Source organism: Haliaeetus leucocephalus, unplaced genomic scaffold, assembly GCF_000737465.1.
Source record: "Haliaeetus leucocephalus isolate CR32 unplaced genomic scaffold, Haliaeetus_leucocephalus-4.0 Scaffold722, whole genome shotgun sequence".
Taxonomy (NCBI): Eukaryota; Metazoa; Chordata; class Aves; order Accipitriformes; family Accipitridae; genus Haliaeetus; species Haliaeetus leucocephalus.
Window position 1 is genome coordinate 5,167,451 of NW_010973158.1, and position 21,916 is coordinate 5,189,366.

The 21,916-nt window shown below is 35.8% G+C and overlaps 1 protein-coding gene across 1 annotated transcript in view; it reads right to left on the reverse strand.

Annotated features, from left to right (window-relative positions):
- Positions 1-8,546, reverse strand: part of MAP3K1 (mitogen-activated protein kinase kinase kinase 1, E3 ubiquitin protein ligase) — a 23,182-nt gene extending 14,636 nt beyond the window's left edge. Inside the window, exons 1-5 of the mRNA XM_010580566.1 lie at positions 8,400-8,546; positions 5,743-5,949; positions 3,791-3,991; positions 2,838-2,954; positions 2,131-2,279 (exon numbers count right to left, since the gene is read on the reverse strand). Of these exons, the coding sequence (XP_010578868.1) occupies positions 2,131-2,279; positions 2,838-2,954; positions 3,791-3,991; positions 5,743-5,949; positions 8,400-8,543 (818 nt within the window). The 5' untranslated portion in view covers positions 8,544-8,546. The remainder of the gene's footprint in view (positions 1-2,130; positions 2,280-2,837; positions 2,955-3,790; positions 3,992-5,742; positions 5,950-8,399) is intronic.
- Positions 8,547-21,916: the final 13,370 nt, after the last annotated feature.

Here is a 21,916-nt window from a genome sequence, read left to right on the forward strand (position 1 = left end):
TACATCCCCCCCCCCCCCCCCGCTTCTTTAAACAAACCAACCTTCACTTTTTTACTTATCATTTGGTTTTGAAAAACTAAGAAATCTTTATATTTTGAAAGCTACCCACATTTTTTTCCATTACACTCCTTTCATAGCATTGAGCCACAAGGTAGTCTTTAGCCCATTACAAGAAACTGTAAATACTATTTGATGAACATATGTAAAACTCAAAAAAATTAACAGAAGATAACAGCCACCCAATAATTTTCTGCCACTAATAGAAACAGATGCTATAGATTCACATGAACACTAACATACCTACATGTCACATGTAGATTTTTAAAGAGCCTTTTCCCCTGTTTTACATGTTGCTTCCACTTTATTTACCCCCACCTTAATTTTCAATTGGATATAACCAGAGGTTTAGCCAGAAGAATTATTCTGAACTTAAGTAACACGTAGTGAAAAACACAGATTTTAGTATTCTGTAATACTGTTTAAATGTGCAAAACTCTTACTATTCCTAACAAAAATCTAAGTTATAGTCAGTGTGTGTCAAAGTTTGCAGGAACCCTGCATTTGTTCACCAACAATATATTTTTAGAATAAAATTAATTTGTATGTACACTATGTCTATACACATATATTCACTTCTGTTTCCTTGCAAATGGTTGACACTATTTTTTTCCTTGAAAAATCCACAAAAATAAGCTTACAATGAAAAATTCATTTGCACAGCATGTATAGAAACACAAGTATTAATTTAAAACTTGTTTTTGAAGAATTTTAGTAAACCTAAAATAATTGCAAGTCACAGTAATTATCAGCACTGAGTAAACTTTTATCTCAAATGAATCTGATGCTCACTGTTTTCCAACACTTATATCATGCAAGATTAGACTTGCACAAAACAGCAGCTTATCTCATTGAACCAGTAATGCTAGGAACTAATCATCAGGTGTACTGGCAAGCAACTGAAAAATCTTTCATCCTGTAAAAAATGAGAACTAATGCAGCGAAGTTCACAATCCAGTGAAGCCAATCCTATGAAAAAAAAAAAATTTTTCTGCACAAGGTATCTATGTTAAAGGACCTGACTTGCCAGATAAACACATAATCTACTCTAGAACTACTGAACTGCTTTGTTTATGCAATTTATTTACAGTGACACAATTTGGCAATTTGAAAAAAGAAGTAAAAGTTGATGGGAAATTAAGGTCACAAAATGTACATCAGAATTATAAACCTGTCTGAATACATTCATCTGACTATATGCTTATTATCACAAAGTAACATATCAAGGTACTCCTTAAGTTAGGTTTCACTTTACACAAAAGAAAGCTTCAGTTTAGGTTGCCTTCTGTGGTTTGACCTCTATAGCGGATGTCTAGTTCACTCACTAATGCATGCATGCACAAATCACTTGTTTAAAAAAATTAATATATTTTCAAAATCAAGGAAAAGAACATGCAAAATCACTCAAATAGCAGAAGTCGGGGGGGGAGGAGTGGGCATCAAAGAATCAAACATCACTTAAAATTGGTAAATAAGGCATCATTTAATATTGTATAAACTGTGAAAATCATAATAGTTTAATAGCTCCCTTAAAATAATTTAATCACCCATTTTACATGAAGTGTTTTTTTAAATATACACTTACTTATGTTTGTATATATGTATTTTTATATAAGTTTACACAAAGTGCATTTACCCCAAAATTTTTCAGTGTATTGGAGAAATGCTTGTGACGATGACAAAGTAGGACAAGAGAAAAACAAAAATCATGTTTCTTCATTTGTCAACATTTGCACAAGTGCTGTATTTGAACAAATGCACAGAAATAGGTTTCCAAAGTTAATATATGCTTCAGTCTTGCACTTACATTTCACAAGTTTGTTTCCCAAATTCATAAAGACTCAAAAAAATTCTTTTCACAACTCCACTTAACATTTTTCAAACAGAAGTTACAAAGCAAATATGCCCGCTTGGTGACTAATGTATGCTTGACTTAATTGTTTGCAAATAGAGACTTAAAGAGGCTTGAAATGAAAGCAGCTTTGAACAAAAAGAATGTAGGTGATTCTAAACCTCCAAATTTAGAAGAAAACTACAGAATAAAGCTTTTAATTCCTTTAGAAAAATACTAACCTGTTTTCTGAACTAGATGTAGAAGTACTAGATGATGACAATGTATGAGAATTTGACATGCGTGAGACAAACTTCTGGATGGTGTTACGAGATGGAGCTTTGATCCTTGAGCTACGCCTACTGTGATATTTCTGGAACAAACTCTCAACCTAACATCAGAGAAAGATAGCAACAGACGTATTTATGCTATGAATAGCTTGTATTAAAAGTAGTATTACTGAAGCTTAACCACTGCTAAAAAAAAATCTGTTCACCTTCACAGTAATGCATTAGCAGTAGCAGCAGGAATTTTAGAGGTCTTACTAATAAACAGATCACATGAAACACTTTACAACAAAAACTTATTTGCTTATTAAAAATAAAAAACAGCTTTAAGTATACACACAATTATTTCTGAAGACCCTTGTTCTGTTTACCTTACAGGTAATCGGTGAGACAGATAGACAAGTTTGAGTAGAAAATCCAAGATTTGAATCACTCAGTAAACTACCGCTCTCCACTATTCTTTTAGTTACGTCTTTTATTTGCAGCTATGCAAATGAATAAATTAAAAAAAGTTCAGTCTTGAGACTGAATTAAAGATATAATTAAAAACATATATTCTTGTTGCTTTGAAACAGTTTTCAGCATTTTTAAGATAAAATCCTGAAGACTTTTACCTGGAGTGTATTTTAGATCTGCCATTAGATCTATTACAAATCAATTACCTCAAAGTTTTTCAATGTTTTTCTCCAGAGCATTGGGTCCGAGGGTTCAAGTTGGAACACCCGCAGCATAACAAACAGCAGATGAATACAAAATGTCCCACGGCCACAGCTACAAGTCTGCAAAGAAAAGTATATGCTAAGGCTTTACTGAATTGATAATTACATAGATAATTTTTCCACATTTAACTGCATCATAGGCATAAATATCTTCTTATCTTTTTACAAGGCCTTAGAGAAAATGTGAATTCCCCAAATATTATTCAGAAATATATATGGAAAAGCAAATAATTATTACACCAGTTTTCAATTGACTTTTTTTCCCATTTTGAATTTTTTTTAAAATCAACTGAAGTTATTGCTATGCTTCATCCTAGAAGGAATTTATGCATATAATCATCGTATATCTAATAACATGACAGCAATCAAGCTTGAATGAGATGCTTCTGTTTACTCAAAAACCTAAATGTTCCCCAATGCGGCATCACATTAGTACTACGAAAGTCTATGAAAAGGACCTCACTATGGGTATTAATGAAATTATCACACCACTAAAGGAATTATGTCATATGCTTGTCATTTATATGTAGAGAGAGGAAATAAAGTGTTTCAGAGTGAGAAACTAGGAAAATGATGTGGCCAAATTTTAGCCAAAAATACTTAAGATATGTAATTCAAAGCCACTTGTAGGAATGAGAAATAGACAGGACAACGGTAATTACTTCCAAACTAGTCTTTTTTAAAGAGAAACTTTAGAGAAAACTAACATACTTGATACATATTTGACAAAATACAAGCTGATCATTATATGAGCACAGATTAAAACTATTAAACATTACTTAATAGAACCATTATCATGGGTTGGCGACTAACTTCATCTAATTTGGTTTTGAACAGTTTTCCAAGATTAAGTATAAATTAATAAAAGCCACAGACAACACAAAAATGTTCTCTACCTGAGGCCCAATAAACACTCTATATTTATTATCAGGGCTGTCTCCTCCAATTAAGAAAGAGTTGGGTCCTATCTGCTGCAGCAAGTACAGTCTGGCTCGCATAACTTTGTTGACACGACGATTTGTTTCCTCAGGGCTGTATGGAGAGAAGCCATCTGGAGATGGGGCTCGTCGGGGTGGTGTTATTCGTCCACTCTGAAACTACATAAGTGGTTCCATCATAAGGATTTCCAGGACAACAGTAAGTTTAATTAGGGGTTGGGGGGGGGGGGTCCCCTCCAAATGACATAGAATAAGAGAGTCCCCAATGCCTGAAACTACTGCAACCTGCTTAGACTATATGCCTTTAAAATAGTTACTTTTCTTCCATGTCCAGAACTCGAGGGCAGAAGAAAAACTGAAATTTTGTCTGACATTATGACAGAAAAGGAGTCTTAAATTGCTTCTATTTTCAAGTCTTCATTGGTTGCCTTACCATATTACTACTGAATTAGCGAGTATAATTCAACTGGAAGATAATCATAGAGTTGTGACTCAATACAGGAAATTATTATATAAGGTCATAGTGCTAATATATTTCATAAATTAAGAAATCCTATGACTAGAGTTTACAAAAGGGAATATATGGTCAATGATGAACAAAAGTTTAAGAAATTCCAAAGAAAAGGAAAAAGGATACAGCTTCCTCTCCTGTGCACAATTAAAGCAACTTCCAGTTCAGGATGGTTCTGTGTTATTTTGTTTCCCCATGATAAAAAATTCAGTGGCCCAAACTTTTATTAAAATTGTCTTCATTTAAATTCTCCACATTTCTAACATTGAGATGCATTAATGGCTCTGTCCAATTTCAAATCTTCTGTTTTGACTTATATCCACTTTGAATTTTATGTTATGATGCAGGTTATAATTGACTACCTGTCCATCAATAAGTAAAAGGTAGCTTGAACTTCTAAGTTTTTTATGTGAAAGTTTAATGTAAAACAAAGAAAAACAATCAAGTAAAAATGGATCAAAGGATAAATTAGATAGTTTGGTGGGTTGTTGTGGGTTTGGTTTGCACTGTTTTGTGTGTGGGGGGGTTGTTTATTTTTTTAACCTTTCAATTTGTCTTGTCAAGAGGATAGGAGATGTGCTGCAGTGCTGTAACGTGTGATATTTGTGCCTAGTTCAGAGGAATGGCAGTACATATTTTAATTGATTTTGGAAACCTTGTTTAGAGCAATGGGACAATAAAATCAATTAGATCCTATTCTTACTCTAATTGCACTGTGAAGTTGTAGACAAGTCAACTGAAGCTTAACTGTGGATAAGCATTTTTGTAAACAAGCAAACCTGTTAGATGCTATTGCTCAAAACATTATACTCTTGACCTTTAATGAAGGCAGTTACTATTGCTCAAAACATTCTATTCCAGATCTTCTCAAATGTAATGATAGAGATTTTAGTCTTCTAACAAGGCACATACCTAAATCTTCCCTTATCTGTACATAAAGATCAGTTCTGACAGATCACAAATAGCATACCAGTAACAATTTTCTACAGGAATCATAATCCCATCAACAATCATATCCCCAGTGGAATATATCTGCCTGGAGAACTGACATGCAAAACTACAGGAAAACCACCAAACTACTAGCACCTCTTTGTGCAAATCAAGCTAAGGGAACATACATGTCTTCACGACTGAATATCTATATTTCATTTATTTCCTAGAAATAAAAATTGAAAGCAGGACTGAATTGAAAAGAAAACACACACCAAAGAGTAGAGAATAAAAGTCCACACATGAGAATCGTAACATGAGATGTGCTCTGTGTATCTCAAAAGTGATACCCTGTCACAAGCCCTTTGTATCAGCATCTTGCCCTGCACAGGGAGGATTAATTGCCTCTATAAGCAAAAGATTGCAGAGTGTAGTCAAATTAAAAATTACATCACAGCTTGTAACTTACAGGCACTGGAGATACCCTTTTTCTTCTAACACCTGGTGATTCAGATTTAACCGTCCTAGAAGATGATGAAGAGGAGCTACTAGGAGAAGGACTACGTCTTCCTTTCTGTGTAGGTGAAGAAGCAGTGCTTTGTCCTTCAGCTTGAGGTTCTAGAGAGAGTTTGTTAATTTCCAATCCATCTCCTTTCCCAGGGATAGGTTTCACCACCTTGCAAGAATTAAACCATGTGTTAGAATTACGAATTGATCATTTTACACTAAAGCAAAACAAATTCATCAAAACTTGTTTTGCTAGCATTATATAATTAAGCCATTATCCAGACATCTGAAGTTTGCATGTTCCCTAAGTTCTAATACTAACATCTAATAGGGCTTATTTAGTTAATCTATATGCAACACAAAAGCAAGAACCCTTTTTCCTGCCCATTTGTCCTGCTTATGTTAGTTGTGGCAGCAACTGATTTGATTCTTAAAGTACTTCTATAGTTGTCATTCATGATTTCAAAGGACAGCAGTTCCCCCATTTGGATAGTAGCAGCCAAATTTTTTTCTTTCTAACAGACATTGTCTAATTATTAAGACCTATAATGTTGGATCCATCTGTTATATACTGTAAGTATCACTTGAGAAATACTAGGGTTGCTATTTCTACAGCACAACACTTGCTGCAAAGGAAAAATTACGTTAAACCTGGAAGCAATGCAGCAAAATTAAGGTGTGCTGCACCCTGTAAGAACCGCACATGGGTTTTCTTCCTGCCATACAAGTGGAACAGCTACACTACATCTGGTATCTGAGCTAATCACTGTATACAGTGCTGCGCTACAGGAATATACACATGTGCTCAAGCAGAGTGAGTACATACACTTCTAATACAGTGCTTTGTTGCATGAACACTGAATTTTGACCCTGAGGTACAGAATATTTCAAGACAACTTTCAGCTGCCTGCCACTCAGACCCACATAATGCATAAGAATAGTAAGGCCCCTGGGAATCAAATTAAAAGCAGTCACAGCAGATTCAGTTTTAATTCTACATTTCTGCATGTCTTAGAGGCTTGACTCAAAGCTGGAAGAAGCTCCAAATAACACTTCAGATTAACAAAGCGGACCCCTCCTATAAAGTTCCAGAGGTCTCTGATTTAGGCAAAAAATGGAAGGGGTTTTCCTGCTCAGGGGAGTAAGAGACATCCAGACTCGTGCCTTTCTACCTGATGATTTGGACTGCATCCACAAAGTCAAATGCTATTTTAAACTGAAACATTTACCTCATCCAACTGAAGCTATTCCACTTAGGCACTGCCTAACGGGAGACAAATCTGCATTTACATTACTGCTCATTTTACTTTAAGAAGTCAACATATTTAATGTATTGCAAACCTGAACTTTACAGAAAACTTTGCTGCTATTTTTTTTTAAATATACTGCTGTCTGATTATGAAAGTGAACAGGATAACGAAGAATTATAAAAGCAGTGCAGCCTTTTTTTTCTCTCCTGCTGATTACTGTAATGCTTTTTCTCTCCTGGACAGTCATAATGCAAATTCATAGGCCTACGGATAAGTTGCAGTTACCAGCTGCTAGTACTTGAAAACATTTAAAATGTAAAATGGGAGAATCTGGAGCATCAGAAGGTGTATTAAACCCAGAAACCTCAAGGGAAGTGGGCTGAGCAGGGAAACAATTTCAAGCTATGCAGTAACCAAGATGCATTTAAAAATTTTTAGAGTAAGAACTGTTTGGGGTTATTTGATCCTTTGAGGTATTGCTTTTCTGGTGCACTTGTAAGTATTTTCAATGTTCTTTGTCATGACAGAAAGTTGCCAACAGAACCCTCTTATTTCTGGTCTAGAAAGCTGTCCACAAACACTTGTTTACTCCATCAGAGGATCTCAGCTTTAAATTATCACTCCCATCAAGTGGTACACGGGAGTCACATCAAGCAATGCAACTACACGTACAGGTAACTAATGGCTATTAATTAATCAGTATTATACTGAATAGAATTCTAACTATGCTTAATAAGTTTCATGTTTGATCCACCCACAATTTCTTAAAACCACTTCTGAACCATTTATACAAAAGCGTTACCAAAAAGGTTATAGAATACTCTCGCATCCAAAGTTTAGTAGAGTTGAGACCTGTGTGAAGGAGTTACTACTCAGCTTTGGTTTTTTTCTGCTTCTAGTAAGACTGCAGTTTGTTTTTTCATCTAGCAAAAATTCCATGCACTTCCATTACAATACATAGAAAACTTAACATTTTCAAACTATGGAAAAGTGAAGTCATGAAACCCCTAAGAATCAAGGGAGTACAAAGCACTATAGTGCAGTTTTGCACTCAAGTTCTTACCTAATGAACAGGAGCTACTTTTGTTGTTGGCATTAGAGGGCAGTGTTGTCACAGTGTTATTTTATACTACACAAATCAGCCGCGCAGCTATATGCCTTTTTCTTCAAAATAAAGCTTAATAAATGTGTATATTTCAGAAAGTCAACCACAGTTTCCTGTTAAACAGCTCACAAAAAATGAACAGGAGGACCATAATCAATAGTATGCAGATTGTTAAGAAAAAGAGGTTTCTAATAGAAAGAAATTTAAGGGATTTTTATCTGTAATAGCTGTTACAGATACTGCCCTTCCATCAGTGCCACTTACCACAGGGCCTCTCCTGCTTCTTCTTTCCAGCCATTCATGCTTCCAGGCTGGCATACACGTTGCCTTGAGTTTCTCCCTGATCATGCGCTCTTCTGGGCGGTCATCCATCTTCTGCAACCCCCTGAGGGTTTCTTTATTCTCCATGTCACGACTACAGCAAAGAAAAAAAAAATAGTCATAAACACAATTAATTTTACTTAAAGTATAATACCACAGCATTCTTAAACTTTGTGCCATCCTAGTCTCCCTCTCCTTACAACACAGCTGCTAAAACATTACTTCCAACTGACTGCAGCAAGCCTTTTAAGAGTTACGACTAATTCACTAGTCTGCTGTTTGCAGCACACCTGTTTAAAATGTGTACACTGCTTGTAACATTGGACACCCAGTAAAAAGGAAGGTCTTGGCAAATATTAAACCAATACAAAAATTACCCTATATGTCATGTCATTCACCAGAGGTTTCACAAGTGTTGTGATGGTTCATGAATTCCTTGGCAATTCAAAGCTTACAATCTCTATTTTAAAACAATTTACAAAATGAATATAAATTAATGGTGAAAATTTTCCATCTTCATACCATGCATAAGCAAGGAGCTAGGTATGTAGTGCCTCTTACTATACATGAGTTCTTCCTCAAAAAAGAGAACTTGTAAACTAATACACAGTAAGTATGCTTAAACTAGACACAGAAGTCATGAAAGTGAGGCTAGTGGCCTTGAGACTTGCTTTCTGAGCAACTGATGACTCAAAAGCTCTTCAAGTCAGCTATAATTATAGCAAAACTGACAGCAAGTTCGTATCTGTAAAATGAAAGTGTAATTCATCTGGGCTTGTACTTTTTTTGACCTACAGCAAAGTAGTTGCTTGTGATTGCTGGCAACAACAAAAAAAAGAAAAAAATACTGTCAGACACTGAAAAACAAATATGAACAGTCTAGAAGATTTCCTGATTCTGTTGAGCTATCTGCTAAATCACCAACAAAACCACATTCTTAAGCAGCAGCACATAATCCCCACCCATTTTCTTGAAGTTAGCCATCTTTAAAAATAAGCAAGCTTGATCAAGCCAACTCGCAGGATGAAATTTTATTTAAAAAATAAAATCACATCTTAAAGTGGAAGATAAGACTATATAATAATTCAGTTACAAGCACTGCTTTCATGCATGTGGTCTTCAGCTTCTAAAACATTTAGCTATGCAGTTAAAAGTACATTTATGTACTGGATGATGACCTACAACATAGTCCCTGTAACATTCACTGCAATAAGATGATGTTAAAATTACAATTCCTATATTCATCACTAAGGTTCATTTATCACAAATCCCTGCTTAGAAAAATGAGACATTTTCACTGGTCAGGAGTACTGTTATTTTTTTTCTCTCATTGTAAAGACAAAGGAAACAAAGTATTCTGAGGCAGGAAATAACTCTTCCTGTTCAGTGCTGAAATGTAATAAGCAGATGGATACTGTAAACAAAATAATTTTTTTTCAAGCAACATCTAAACCTACTGTTAATAACCAATTTTAGACACTTAGAACTGTGTCTAGCAATTAAAGACTTAAAAGTGTTTATAAATAGAAACACAATCCACCTAAGAATAAATGTTTTTTTCAGATGTTTAAGCATTAATGCTTGCTCAACTTCAAAACTAATGGAAGTGACATAAAAAATATTTTTGTCCCGGCATTGAATTCCACACTATTGCTTTCTAGAAACAGAGACAAAAAACCCAGTGATAATTCATGAAACACAAAGATATTACAGCAGCAGGTAGAGTCCAAATGGAGTGCCTAAGTTTAAAATAGGGGAAAAAACTATTGTGTAAAAACTTTACATTTTCTCCTCAGTCAAAAAAATCAGTTCAAAGACAGAAATCTTTGCGTAAGAACAGTACAGCTCTGAAATAATATAGGTGCAAGTTAAAAATATAGTTACTCTGTTTTTTATATTAGTGATTCCATGGCATGAACCATCCCAGTTGTATGAATACTTTGTATACAAGACAGAAAACACTATCCCAACAGTGAAAGAATGACACAGTATTTCATTTGTTCGTATAACCATGATTAACTTCCCAACTGATATAAAAAAAGTCTTTTAGAGGTCTGTGGACTTGAATTCATGAACAATGTAATACAACAGTGGAGGCTTTACAATCTGTGCTTGTTCTCTAAAAAGCAGAAGCAGCTATCTTCCTCTCATGTGACAGCTAAACCGATCTACTCTTGCCTGCACAAAGAACTCTTGTGCTTTTTCACCACGCAGGTGGGAAAGACCAACTGAGTCTGAAAGCTTTTGCTTAGTAAACAACAGTTAACTTTTCACAGCATTTAAGTATTATGTGTATTTTTACCAAACGGTTTCTGAAGTGCTCAAGAAAACTTTGTATTTTAACTCAAGCTTGGCTAAAATATTTATTAAATATTGGGTCTGTGGAAAAAATATTTGTCCTCTGACTGCACAAAGCTCCTGCATACTGCAGGACATCCTCATTTTGTGGCCCTGAACCTGCAGGGTTTTTTTTATTATTTTTTTTTTAATCTAAAGCAACCCCCCTCACCTATTCCAGGCAAGCTGAAGTTTTCCTACATGACAATGGCTAGGTTGCCCATCTCCACATCACTGTACCTCAGCACAAAACAAAACCAATAAATCCAGAGTGTATTCTACCCAGGACTTGATCCTGCAGGGTACAGAGCACTCTGATCTTCATACAGCAAAACCTATTCATAAGTCAAGGTAACTATGCTTAAGTGACTGCCAGGTGGTGCTTTATTTGAACAGCAGTGACAAAGCTAAGGAGCAGGCCAAAAAAAAAAAAAAAAAACCAATCTCAGAGAACATGCTAGCTTGGAACAGGGAGCCTGGCATTTCTCACCAGCCCACCCCTCTGCTTCATCAGGAAGAAAGGATTTTGCTCTTAAATGTTTCAGCTTTTCATGCATCAAGCAAAAAAAGATACAAGGCTTTTTTTCCAGATAAATTTTAACTTTTAAACTTTGCCCCCCTGCCAAAAGGCAGCATTAAGGATCTTTTAAATTCTTTTTATTAGGAGTTTTAAACCTACAGACATCGCTCCTGTATTATTAGTAAAGAAATTCTAAAGAAATGGATCTAAATTGTAATACTAAAGTACTAAGCAAGCTCAGTGTGATGACTACTGTTTTTAATGCATAAGCTCAGTGGTCTGCACATTAATAACTGCATTATTCACTTTGGATTATTTGCTTCATGAACTATAAAACTAAATACAATCAGATCAATGTACTACATGGAAACGGTCTACTGCAACGTCTTGTGCAACAAAGAAGGCAAAACATTGTCCTTTGTTTCTGTGTCTTAATTTTGAAGACTTGCAAACAGTAATTGAATAGTTAGATTATTAACTTGTTCTCTATGGATCAATGATTCAATATTTTAAAACAAGGTATGCACGTGTTATTTAGCAAACTATTGCTAAATACACAAGCAAGATTTAATTCTGAATAGCTCAGTAAGTTTAATACTAACTCTCTGCAAGTATTTTTCTTACAAAGGGCATATAATGGTATATGAAAGCTGAATCACAGCTCCAATTCATTTTCGCGTGCTTCTCAATGTTTAGAAACAGTTAGATGTCTTTGCTCAAATAAGATAGCAGAGAAGCCAACAGCTTTATCCAATAGACATGCTGGACGAGATTTTATTAGCAGCAGGAAAACAGGAAAAAGGCAAGTTCCGAAAGAGGAAAGAGTCAATTCACCAAGACAAGGGAAGCTCTGTCTGCTATATCCACAAATACCCAATCATAGGGAGGAAAAAAGTTATTAGCTGCTGAGTGATATTTTTTTTAAACATTTATCTGAAGCAAGTTAGCAAAGGTAACTTGCATACCAGCAGTGGTCAAACCATGGGTGACCATGGAAAACATTCATGAACAGAAGTGGTCACACAGCAGCTTTATCAGAACAATCCACACATTTTACAACAGGTTGTGAGGAGAAGAGCCCCAGGGTTTGACGGAAAAACGCTGAATGAGAAGGAACTAATATGGGAGAAATTACATAATCTGCTCAGTGCAAATGCCATACATGGTGACAGTCAATACTGGGGGTGAGTTTAGATAGGATGTACAGAGCTCATTTCGGGGACCTTAAGCAAGAATTAAGAATATGGGCACGCAGCTACCTGCAACCCAAGCCTGGACAGGTCCTCAGAACACTGGGCTAGTCAGCTGGCCTGGAGGCATGCTAGGAGCAGTGCTCCGTGTGGGGAGAGGGGACAAAAGAGTTAGCCATTCCCTGAACTGAGGTCAGCTGTTAGTGTTTTAGATAACTTCTTGCCACTAACAGTTCCAGTAGGGCTCATAGTTTCTCTTTTGCCATTAAGCATTTTTAATGATATCAAGATCAGTTAAAAAAATCAGATCAAGATGGGCAAGGCATCATGGTCTGTCCTCCTGCCAGTCTCCCATTCCTTCTCCTCCTGATCCACTACCGCTGGCATCTATCATCTAACCATTTGTGTCCATCTTAACAAAGCAAAAGACCAGGTATGGAACATTCTGTTACAATGAAAAACTTAACAGGGAACTTTCTCCACCTGGTACTAAATGGCAGCAACTGCCACTTAAAGACAGCATCAGACACACTACTTTGTAGAGACTAATGAATCTGGCTTCCTAAAATAGTTATGAGGATTTTAGCCAAATGTTACATAAGCGTGAAATTAAGTTCTATTCTTCTGTTAGAATACCTGACAAACACAAAAGACAAAACAATAACCGTATTTCTTTTTTATAGCTGCCTCAGCTTCTCCAATAGCTCTTCATCATCTTCCCTTCAGAAGAACCTAGGGTCTCTTCATTTGGCCAACACACCATCCACTGAAGCTCACAAGGAGTATATATTGAGTGGTACTCTACATCCACTGTTTGCTTTTCACTCACATTAAAAAACTGCCACTTTCTTATGTCATTTAGATGAATAATTAACAAGCATTCTGCATTAGAAACATCATTCTATCTACCTCAAATAAGCTTTCATCTTCTACATATATTTTGAAACATAAACAAATTTATATGTTATAAAAATACAGAAAAAGCATAATGCCTAGATATAACTATAACAGAGAAACAAACACCCAGCAGGTTCCTGTGGAACCTCTGCTGCCCTGGGGATCCCAGGCTGCAGTGCAAGAGCCCCTGTTGGAAAACACCATGTGGTGACAGCCACTGCATCCTTACATCAAAGCAGTTTTAGAAGCTAAAACATATATTTCTTCCACCATTTTTCTGTAGAAGGGAAACAAACCTGTACAGAATGTGAAAACATGAAAGAAAAAACATTCAGTTATTTGGCTTTAAAACAAGAACTACTGAGCCTACACCTCTACTATTTTGGTAATGATCCTTATTTAGTCCCAGTTTGATACACCCCTTATCTTCTCTCCCTGTAAGTAATTTTATCAAGCATCTCTCTTGAAGACTCGTACGTCAAAAGGTGCGTTTGTCAAAGAGAGTATTTGACTGCTGACAGGACAATATTCACAACAAAAGCTCTAACTCCACAGACTGAGCCATCACCAAGAACAGCAGTAATGTCATTAAATAGACTGGAATACGAGTGCTCACTGACAGCCTGTTATGTGACTAGTTCATATGCACCAGGTTATAGGATGTCAAGCATAGGTGTTAGAAAGGGTTTTTTTTTTTCGCCCAGGTTAGCCCACCAGAGCCCTCTATCTCTTGCTGAAGACCAAGTTTTTATCTGGTCATACATCACCTAAGTCAACTCCCCTTTTAACAGAATCTAATTCTTTACTTGTAGTATACAGTTTAATCTCTTAGGCACCAAACTGAACTTCGATTCAGATTCTTTAAGCCTGTCATACCCCAAAACAGGAGCATTAGCTGAAATGCAATTAGATAAGACATAGAAAGCGTCAAGTCAGAACAGATGGTCCTTGCTGATGTAAAAGTCTGAAGCCATTAACAGAAAGATGGATTAAAAATACAGTAAAACCCAAAATAGAAGTCCTAAAGCAAAGTTCTCATTCCAGATTATTTTTATATGCCCATATATTTGGTATATGAGAACGTTCACACTGTTTTGAGTTAAGTGTCTGTCCTATTTTTAAAGATGAAATTGCTTATTGCATATTGGATGACTGTCAGAGCAGAGTAAAACGTCTCCACACATAATGCACAGGATAAGGAGTTTCTTAGACAATTTAAATCTCCTATCCCCAAGGGAGAAGAACATCAGATATTTTATACCAAAAAAATTATACTTTGGATCAGCTTAAGACGATAGGGATAAGCAGATAAAACCATTTATACTACATTCTCCACCTCCAATTAGAATGGTGGAAATAAGATAGCATACAAACAAGTAACTTGGAGAGGACGAGCTACATACAGTTTCAAAAGCTACAGCTTAATTAAGTCATTTCTGGAGGAGTTATAAACAAGAAAGTAAATTTAGACCAATCTAACAGCGTTCAAAACAGAATTATCAGCAGATACCAAATGTTCCAAGACTGCTGCTGGAAAGAGAATTTTAAAGTTCTCTCAGCAAAAGATGATCATAAAAATAAATGACATAAGAAAGCAAATGAAAAATTAAAGGCTTATAAACATGTTATTTCTAGCAAAGAAACATAACATACTCTAAAATTTTTAAGTCTTTAATAACTGGTTAGGCAGTAAATGGTATGTAAGACAAATGGAGAACCAAACTTACTCTTTTCAAAACAAGTATTTAAATGATTTAAATTAAAGAAGTTATAAAACCCAACATTCTCTAGCCTTACAGAAGGGGACCAGAGACCCAGTAAGATGTTTAACAGGTTTGCTCTTGTTCTTTTTCCTTTCTGAAGAATGATTCAACTGCCGTGCTTCCATGATAAAAATCATTATTTGTCACTAGGGTTATATTTGTTTCTTAGTATACACTGCTGACAATTACAACAAATTATTATTGTCATCTACTAGTTGTACTGAAGTAGCATTTAGGAGTCATTAAGCAGGACTCTAGTATGCTAATCATCCCAATTTGTTTTTTTAATTTATCTATCTTGTCTGTGTCTGGTTTTGTTATTTGGTACTAAACTTTTTAAACTTATGCTCTACTTTGATAAATATATGGACAAGAAATACAAAAAGAGAAGAAAAAACAATCCGAGTTACACCAGGAATTAACATTAGTAATATGATTTCTTATGATATAGGAATAAGCAGCTGTACTAAGTAAGCACTAAACCTTGCTAAAGAGAGATCTGTCTTGCTCACTGACACTCAAGAGACCCATTCAAAATATCCTTGTCCTGCAAAGACTTATGCATATGCTGAATTTTGCTCCAGAAGTCAAGGAGGACTAAACATTTCCATATGTATTTTTGGCTCTGGCATAAAAAGCTTTCCTGGGGTGCAGAAATAAAGTAAAAAATTCCTTGTAAGCCTATTTTGAGTAACTGCTAGGTGAAGAAATACAACCCTATAGCAACATATTAGAACCCTTCACCCACTTATGGTAGATCCATAGTGGTCAGCATATTTTCTATCAGCAGAAAGTCACAGGGGAACTGGCTCTCACCATGAAGACCCAGACTTAGGCTCTTCAGTTCCTTAACTCTTACACATATAACCCCCTCGCACACATACAGTGCTCTGTGCTGTATGAAGAAAGCACTGTCTCCCTGTACATCAAGGAGACCGTTCGGTGATATCTGTCAACTAGTCTAGCCACAGGCCAAGCATACAGTAACTACACCCACTTCAACAATGGCAGCTACTATTACAAATGTTTATTTTTGTAAGATAACAAGTTAGCAAGACAAAAAAATGACAGGAAAAGGCATTCAAAACTTCTGCAAGCATAGAGCTAAAAATGGTTATAGTTTCAGTAATTCCTATTTTGGCTTCTTTATAAACCATACTGTAAAGAGAAAATAAGCGAAGGAATCATATCTGATGAGGAAAGGAGTATTTAGTGAGGTAACTTAAAAAAATGTTAAAAATCAATCTAGTTAGCAAGCAATAAAAAAAATCCTTAATAACTAAATAGGTCTGTGATAACAAAGGAAGGCAATTACAGGACAGCAAGTACATGGACTACTCCTTAAATATACCATATTTTATACCAAAAATATACCATTTCTTCTCACCATCCTCAGTGTATTCCTGACTTTTTATTTTAAAACTTCGCTGCATTCATATCTCACTTATAACAATGTACTGAAGTTTTTAATTTATAGTAATGCATACATCTTTAGAAATTTAATTCTTGATACTAATTACAAATTACATAGTCAAGTAAAAATGCAGTAAGCTCACATCCCTTTGATATGGACCTAAAAGAAAAAGGGTATGTTCAGTGTTAGCTTAAAAATTTACATAAAAATTGCAGACACACGCACATAGCAGTGTGAAAGCATAACACTAAGGAAGCATCACTTTACAAGAGCTCCAGCTTGTCACCAGTGATTTGAGGAAGGACACAACGTTCCATGTGAACAGAATCTGATCAGAAAGGCTTTGCATTCAACTTTCAGTTTAGTCATTCCCTCACAGGCTCCTAGGGACAATATATTGTTCTGTTAGCAAGCACCTGGCGAAAACACTTCCACAAGCCATGGGCACCCCATCATAAAAAGATAAAAATAACATTACATATATCTAGAAAGATGCATGAGCATGAAGTTATATAGATAGACACTACACTTATGCAAAACATGCTTTTTCATATATATCTATATATCTATATATCTATCCATGAAGATGATCAGGGGGCTGGAGCACCTCTCCTATGAGGACAGGCTGAGAGAGTTGAGGTTGTTCAGCCGGGAGAAGAGAAGGCTCCAGGGAGACCTTATGGTGGCCTTCCAGTACTTAAAGGGGCCCTACAAGAAAGATGGGGACAGACTTTTTAGTAGGGCCTGTAGCAATAGGATAAGGGGTAATGGTTTTAAACTGAAAGAGGGTAGATTCAGACTAGATGTAAGGAAGAAGTTCTTTACTGTGAGGGTGGTGGGACACTGGAAGAGGTTGCCCAGAGAGGCTGTGGCTGCCTCATCCCTGGAATTGTTCAAGGCCAGGTTGGATGGGGCTTTGAGCAACCTGGTCTAGTGGAAGGGGTCCCTGCCCATGGCAGGGGGGGTGGAACTAGATGATCTTTAAGGTCCCTTCCAACCCAAACCATTCTATATTAAAAGGAATAGTCTAATTTCATCAAGGCATGCTATGCAAGAGCAACTAGAAGCAGTTTTAAGCATTTATACAGTATTTGAGGGAGGATGTAAGAAGTAAGAGCTATTGTGTCAGATGGATATCATTTTTGCTATCTGTGAAACAATCTTAATAAATGAAACAAGCAAAATTAATTTATCTAGTGAGATGTATTTGGTCCTACTAAATCCAGGTTCAGAGTAGCAGTATCTGACATCTGACATAAAGTGCAAAGTCTTAGTTTAAAGAGACACTGGTAGTGAATAAAGATGCCTTCATTACCTTCAGATTTCAGTTAGGATACTGACTTCCAGTGGACTACTGCCAACCTTCAGCAGGTTTTGTGGGCCATCAAGCACTCTGTCATCTCTGCTTACTAAAACCAGTGCTCAGTACATACAGCTCTACACACCAGTTCCCTACATCCCACTTTGACCACACTCCTGAGTTCTCTAGACCAATGGCTTCAGTAATCATTACAGGGAAAGTACTAAGTGAAAAAATAAAATTAAAAAAACAACAACAACATAAAAAAAGGCAAACCTATACCTCCTGCAAAAAGTCATCTGATAAGATTCTGAATTCAAATCAAGTAAATGCTATGGGGGAGATGAGGGTGGTGCCTTCACTTCCATCTTCCAGCAGTCTACCAGAAAATGCTTTGGCTGCTTCTCATTTCTTGCATTTATTTTTGAAATTAAACAGCAATTTTTGATTCAAGGATAGCACTCTTTAGGATTCCTGTGCTTGACAGCTACAAGAAATCTTTTCCTTCCATCAAGATTGTGTGAAGTGATTGGTTTGTAAAAATTTGTAAAATATTATCACTGTATTGATTACACCACCATGCCACTTGGAACACTGAAAGCAATTCTGTATCTAAGAACAACAGAAAGATTAAAAGACATGACGAACAGGACAAAATAAACTGCACTGTTGAACAACCCCAAATCTACACTGATATTCACCCATCTCCCACTACTGCATTATTCAAACATCCTGGTATATGTACTTATATGGTAGTTGGAACAAATCTGTTTTCTAACATCATGTGGGACATTGAGGCCATAAAATATATTGAAAATAAGTAGTAATATTTTAAAGTAATAATGAACTCTGGATCATACCAACTGAATCTGTTTGGCATAAGAATGAAAAAATTCTTACTGCTGTTAAAAAACCTCTTTGAAGTAGAATGGAGGAAAGTTTTCCAGAACTGGGGAGTTAAATCTTTCACTGTGCTGTCTAATCAGCAGCACAACTGAGTAAGAGAGCAATTCCAGTTCATTCTCCATTCCAAGATCTCCTCGCCAGGGTAACTGTATGGGTTTTGGCTGGCAAGCAGTTACAACAGTAACTCAAACTTTCATATACTATTGTTAAACAAAACCAGACTAGCTAAATTTACCAATGTCATCTTTTTATTGATCCAAAGGAATCAGGGAAGGAGGAAAAAAAGTTGTGAAACCCATGAAATTTATAAATGGGAATAAGCACAGGCAATCATGGTACACAAGTTTTGTGGACATACCAGGGACTTAAAAAAATTATAAAAAGTCAAACAATTGAAACTGTCAAAAATCTCAAAAACACATACTTAAAAAAATATCAACAGCAGCACTCAAGTGGTATTCTTTATTGCCATGGATAAGCATCACATTAAAGTGACTTTTAAGAAAGCTTTTTCATTTATCCTAACAAGCACAGAAAAGAAACAACCATTGTCTTAGAAGAAGAGGAAGTAGTTGTACATTGCTGAAGCTACAAAGTAAGTATGATTACAAAAAAAGCATTTACTTGCTTATTGAGAGAACTGTATTCACAGCATTGGTTATAAGATAAGCACCAAAGGTATTTTAGGTGGGACACATACCAAGTATATCTGTAAGATAATTGTCGTCTGGAGCATGGGAATATAGAGATAAATGTATACTTCAGCCAGAGAAGACGTTTTCAATGACAAAGATCTCTCTCTCACATATTAGATTCCCTTAAAAAGCTAACTTGAGAAACAGAATTACAATGATGCACTTAAAATTAGAGTTTGGCTTTACTTGGGACTTGTTTTAAATATTTAATACTGACAATCATCAGAGATGGAATAAATAGAGTATTTAGTACTTTACAAGTGCCTGATGTCAGATCCTTCTTTTAAACTGTCTGCCCATTTAAGCTTACTTAATCAGAAATTGACTGTCAGCATTCAAGCTAATAGGTTCTGATTTCCTGTGTGTTGTTGACCAGATAAGGTATCAGTTACCATTTAAGACCAGTGACACCAATTTTTCTTCAATCACATACAATCTACAACTACTCAGACCATCTTTCAGGTAGCTGACAGAATAAGCCTGGGGCCCACTCAAGCTTTTCAATTAAGGTAGTCAAAGCAGAACTGCAAGAAAGACTCCAAGCCATGAACCAGCAACCAAGAAAAATTTGGTTAAGAATTGCCATGGAGTTCATCCATGCTAAAGTACCCTGGAAGGTATAGATAGGAACCAGTATTAACCGTTTCTGTAGTACCCTCCAGCACTGCTAGAGCTGAGATAGCAGCACCCAATGAAGTCCATGACTTCAAAGAAAAAACATTAACATACAAGTGTACTTTCAGACTTTTAAATTGCTCTCCCACATAGCCCAAAAGACAAAGATTGTGTTTGTTCTGCAATACTATACACTAGGCTTTTGTGGACTACTCATGTAAGCTCATCAATGCAATCCTCAAACATCCATCTTCCGTCCACAATTGTGTTCACCCTCAACAAAACAAGTCTAAAATTTAACGGAGCAGTTCTCCAGAATTCTGACACTATCAATAAACTTACATTAAGAAATCTAAAATAATAATAGCAAGGCCCTTTCATGAATATTCCCAATATAAGGAAGAATGCTGGGATGCTCCCACATGAAGTTCACAATGCCTAAGTATTCACATACAAAAATGACAAGGTTTCCTTGCTTTATCCCTCCCTCCCCACCCAAAGGAACTAATTTAAAAAATTGATATAAAATGTGGTAAGGCTATCATGAAGCACTAATGTTTATCTGAGCTTTGCAGTGAAGTGAAAGCAGTGTACTGCTTCCCTGAGACCAGAAAAAACAGAATGTAATAATGTTTTTATAATAGTAACTTGATTATTTAAATTTTGGCACCTTGAATAAAGTTTACTTTTATGTATACATTAATTTTTATTAATTAAAAACATTTTTGATAGGTTAAACAATCTCTTGGTTACACATACATACAAAGAAGTTCCAGTTTTCTTAAACTTCATGATACATGTTTGAGAAAGTTGTATAAACAAAAGAGAAACCTCCTATCACCTGTCTACAAGATGACATTTCACTATTACACATGAGAAGCAAGGCCATATTGAAATTAAAATTACAAGGAATTAAGTTTTCTTTAGAAGGCTTTCTTACCAAGCCCAAATTTACAGCATGGTTTTCAAACATCTTGACTTGCAGACTTTATTTTTAATTTTAAAATTATACCTTTGTACAGAAAAGCCTTGCTTTTCTTATTTTTACAGAACTTGTGAAATATAACAAAGCTATAAACCCTGGAGAAACATGTAGGCCCCTGGTTCAGGAGTACCTGTTCTAGAACATAAAACCAATAGAGTCAAATATCAACATCCACACCCCCCCCCCCCCCCTTATTTTTTTAAGGTGTTTTCCATCAGTAAGCAGATTTGGAGACAAATAGTATAACTTATGTGAATGCATTTCATTCATTTATTTGACCCTTGAAATCTTTAGCACAGAAGTCCACTGCCAACAACATACTCAAGTGAAAGCACTTCCTTGTAACAACTATTGTTTTTCTACATTTCTCAGCACGCCTCCCTAAAAAAATAATATGCCCAAGTGCTACCATTCCGAAGCCATTTGAAATAAGTGAAAGCCTGATTACAAATATTTTGCTTATATTCCCCTACTTCCTAGTTGTCACTATCACCACCGCCTGATCAGCAAGAACAATCACTATTAGGAATTGGTGAGTATGATTCAGGCAGCAGTGGAATTGAAAACATTTTTGCATTTTATTTAAAACAGCTCAAGAGAAACTTCAGTCCTGAATAGCAGAGATTTTATTCAATTATCCCTACATGATTTTGTTTTTGTAAAGTGAAGAAGTATTGGAGCTTTAATTTTCAGTTTCACAGGTTATTAGCACTGTCCTTGTAATTTATTTATTCTGTTTGTTTGTTTTTGGTTTTTTTGAAGAAAGGTCTTGCAGGGCAAGTTAAAGCTCTATGAGAAAAGCATGTAAACTGTGTCAGTCCCTGGTATGAGTGTCTCA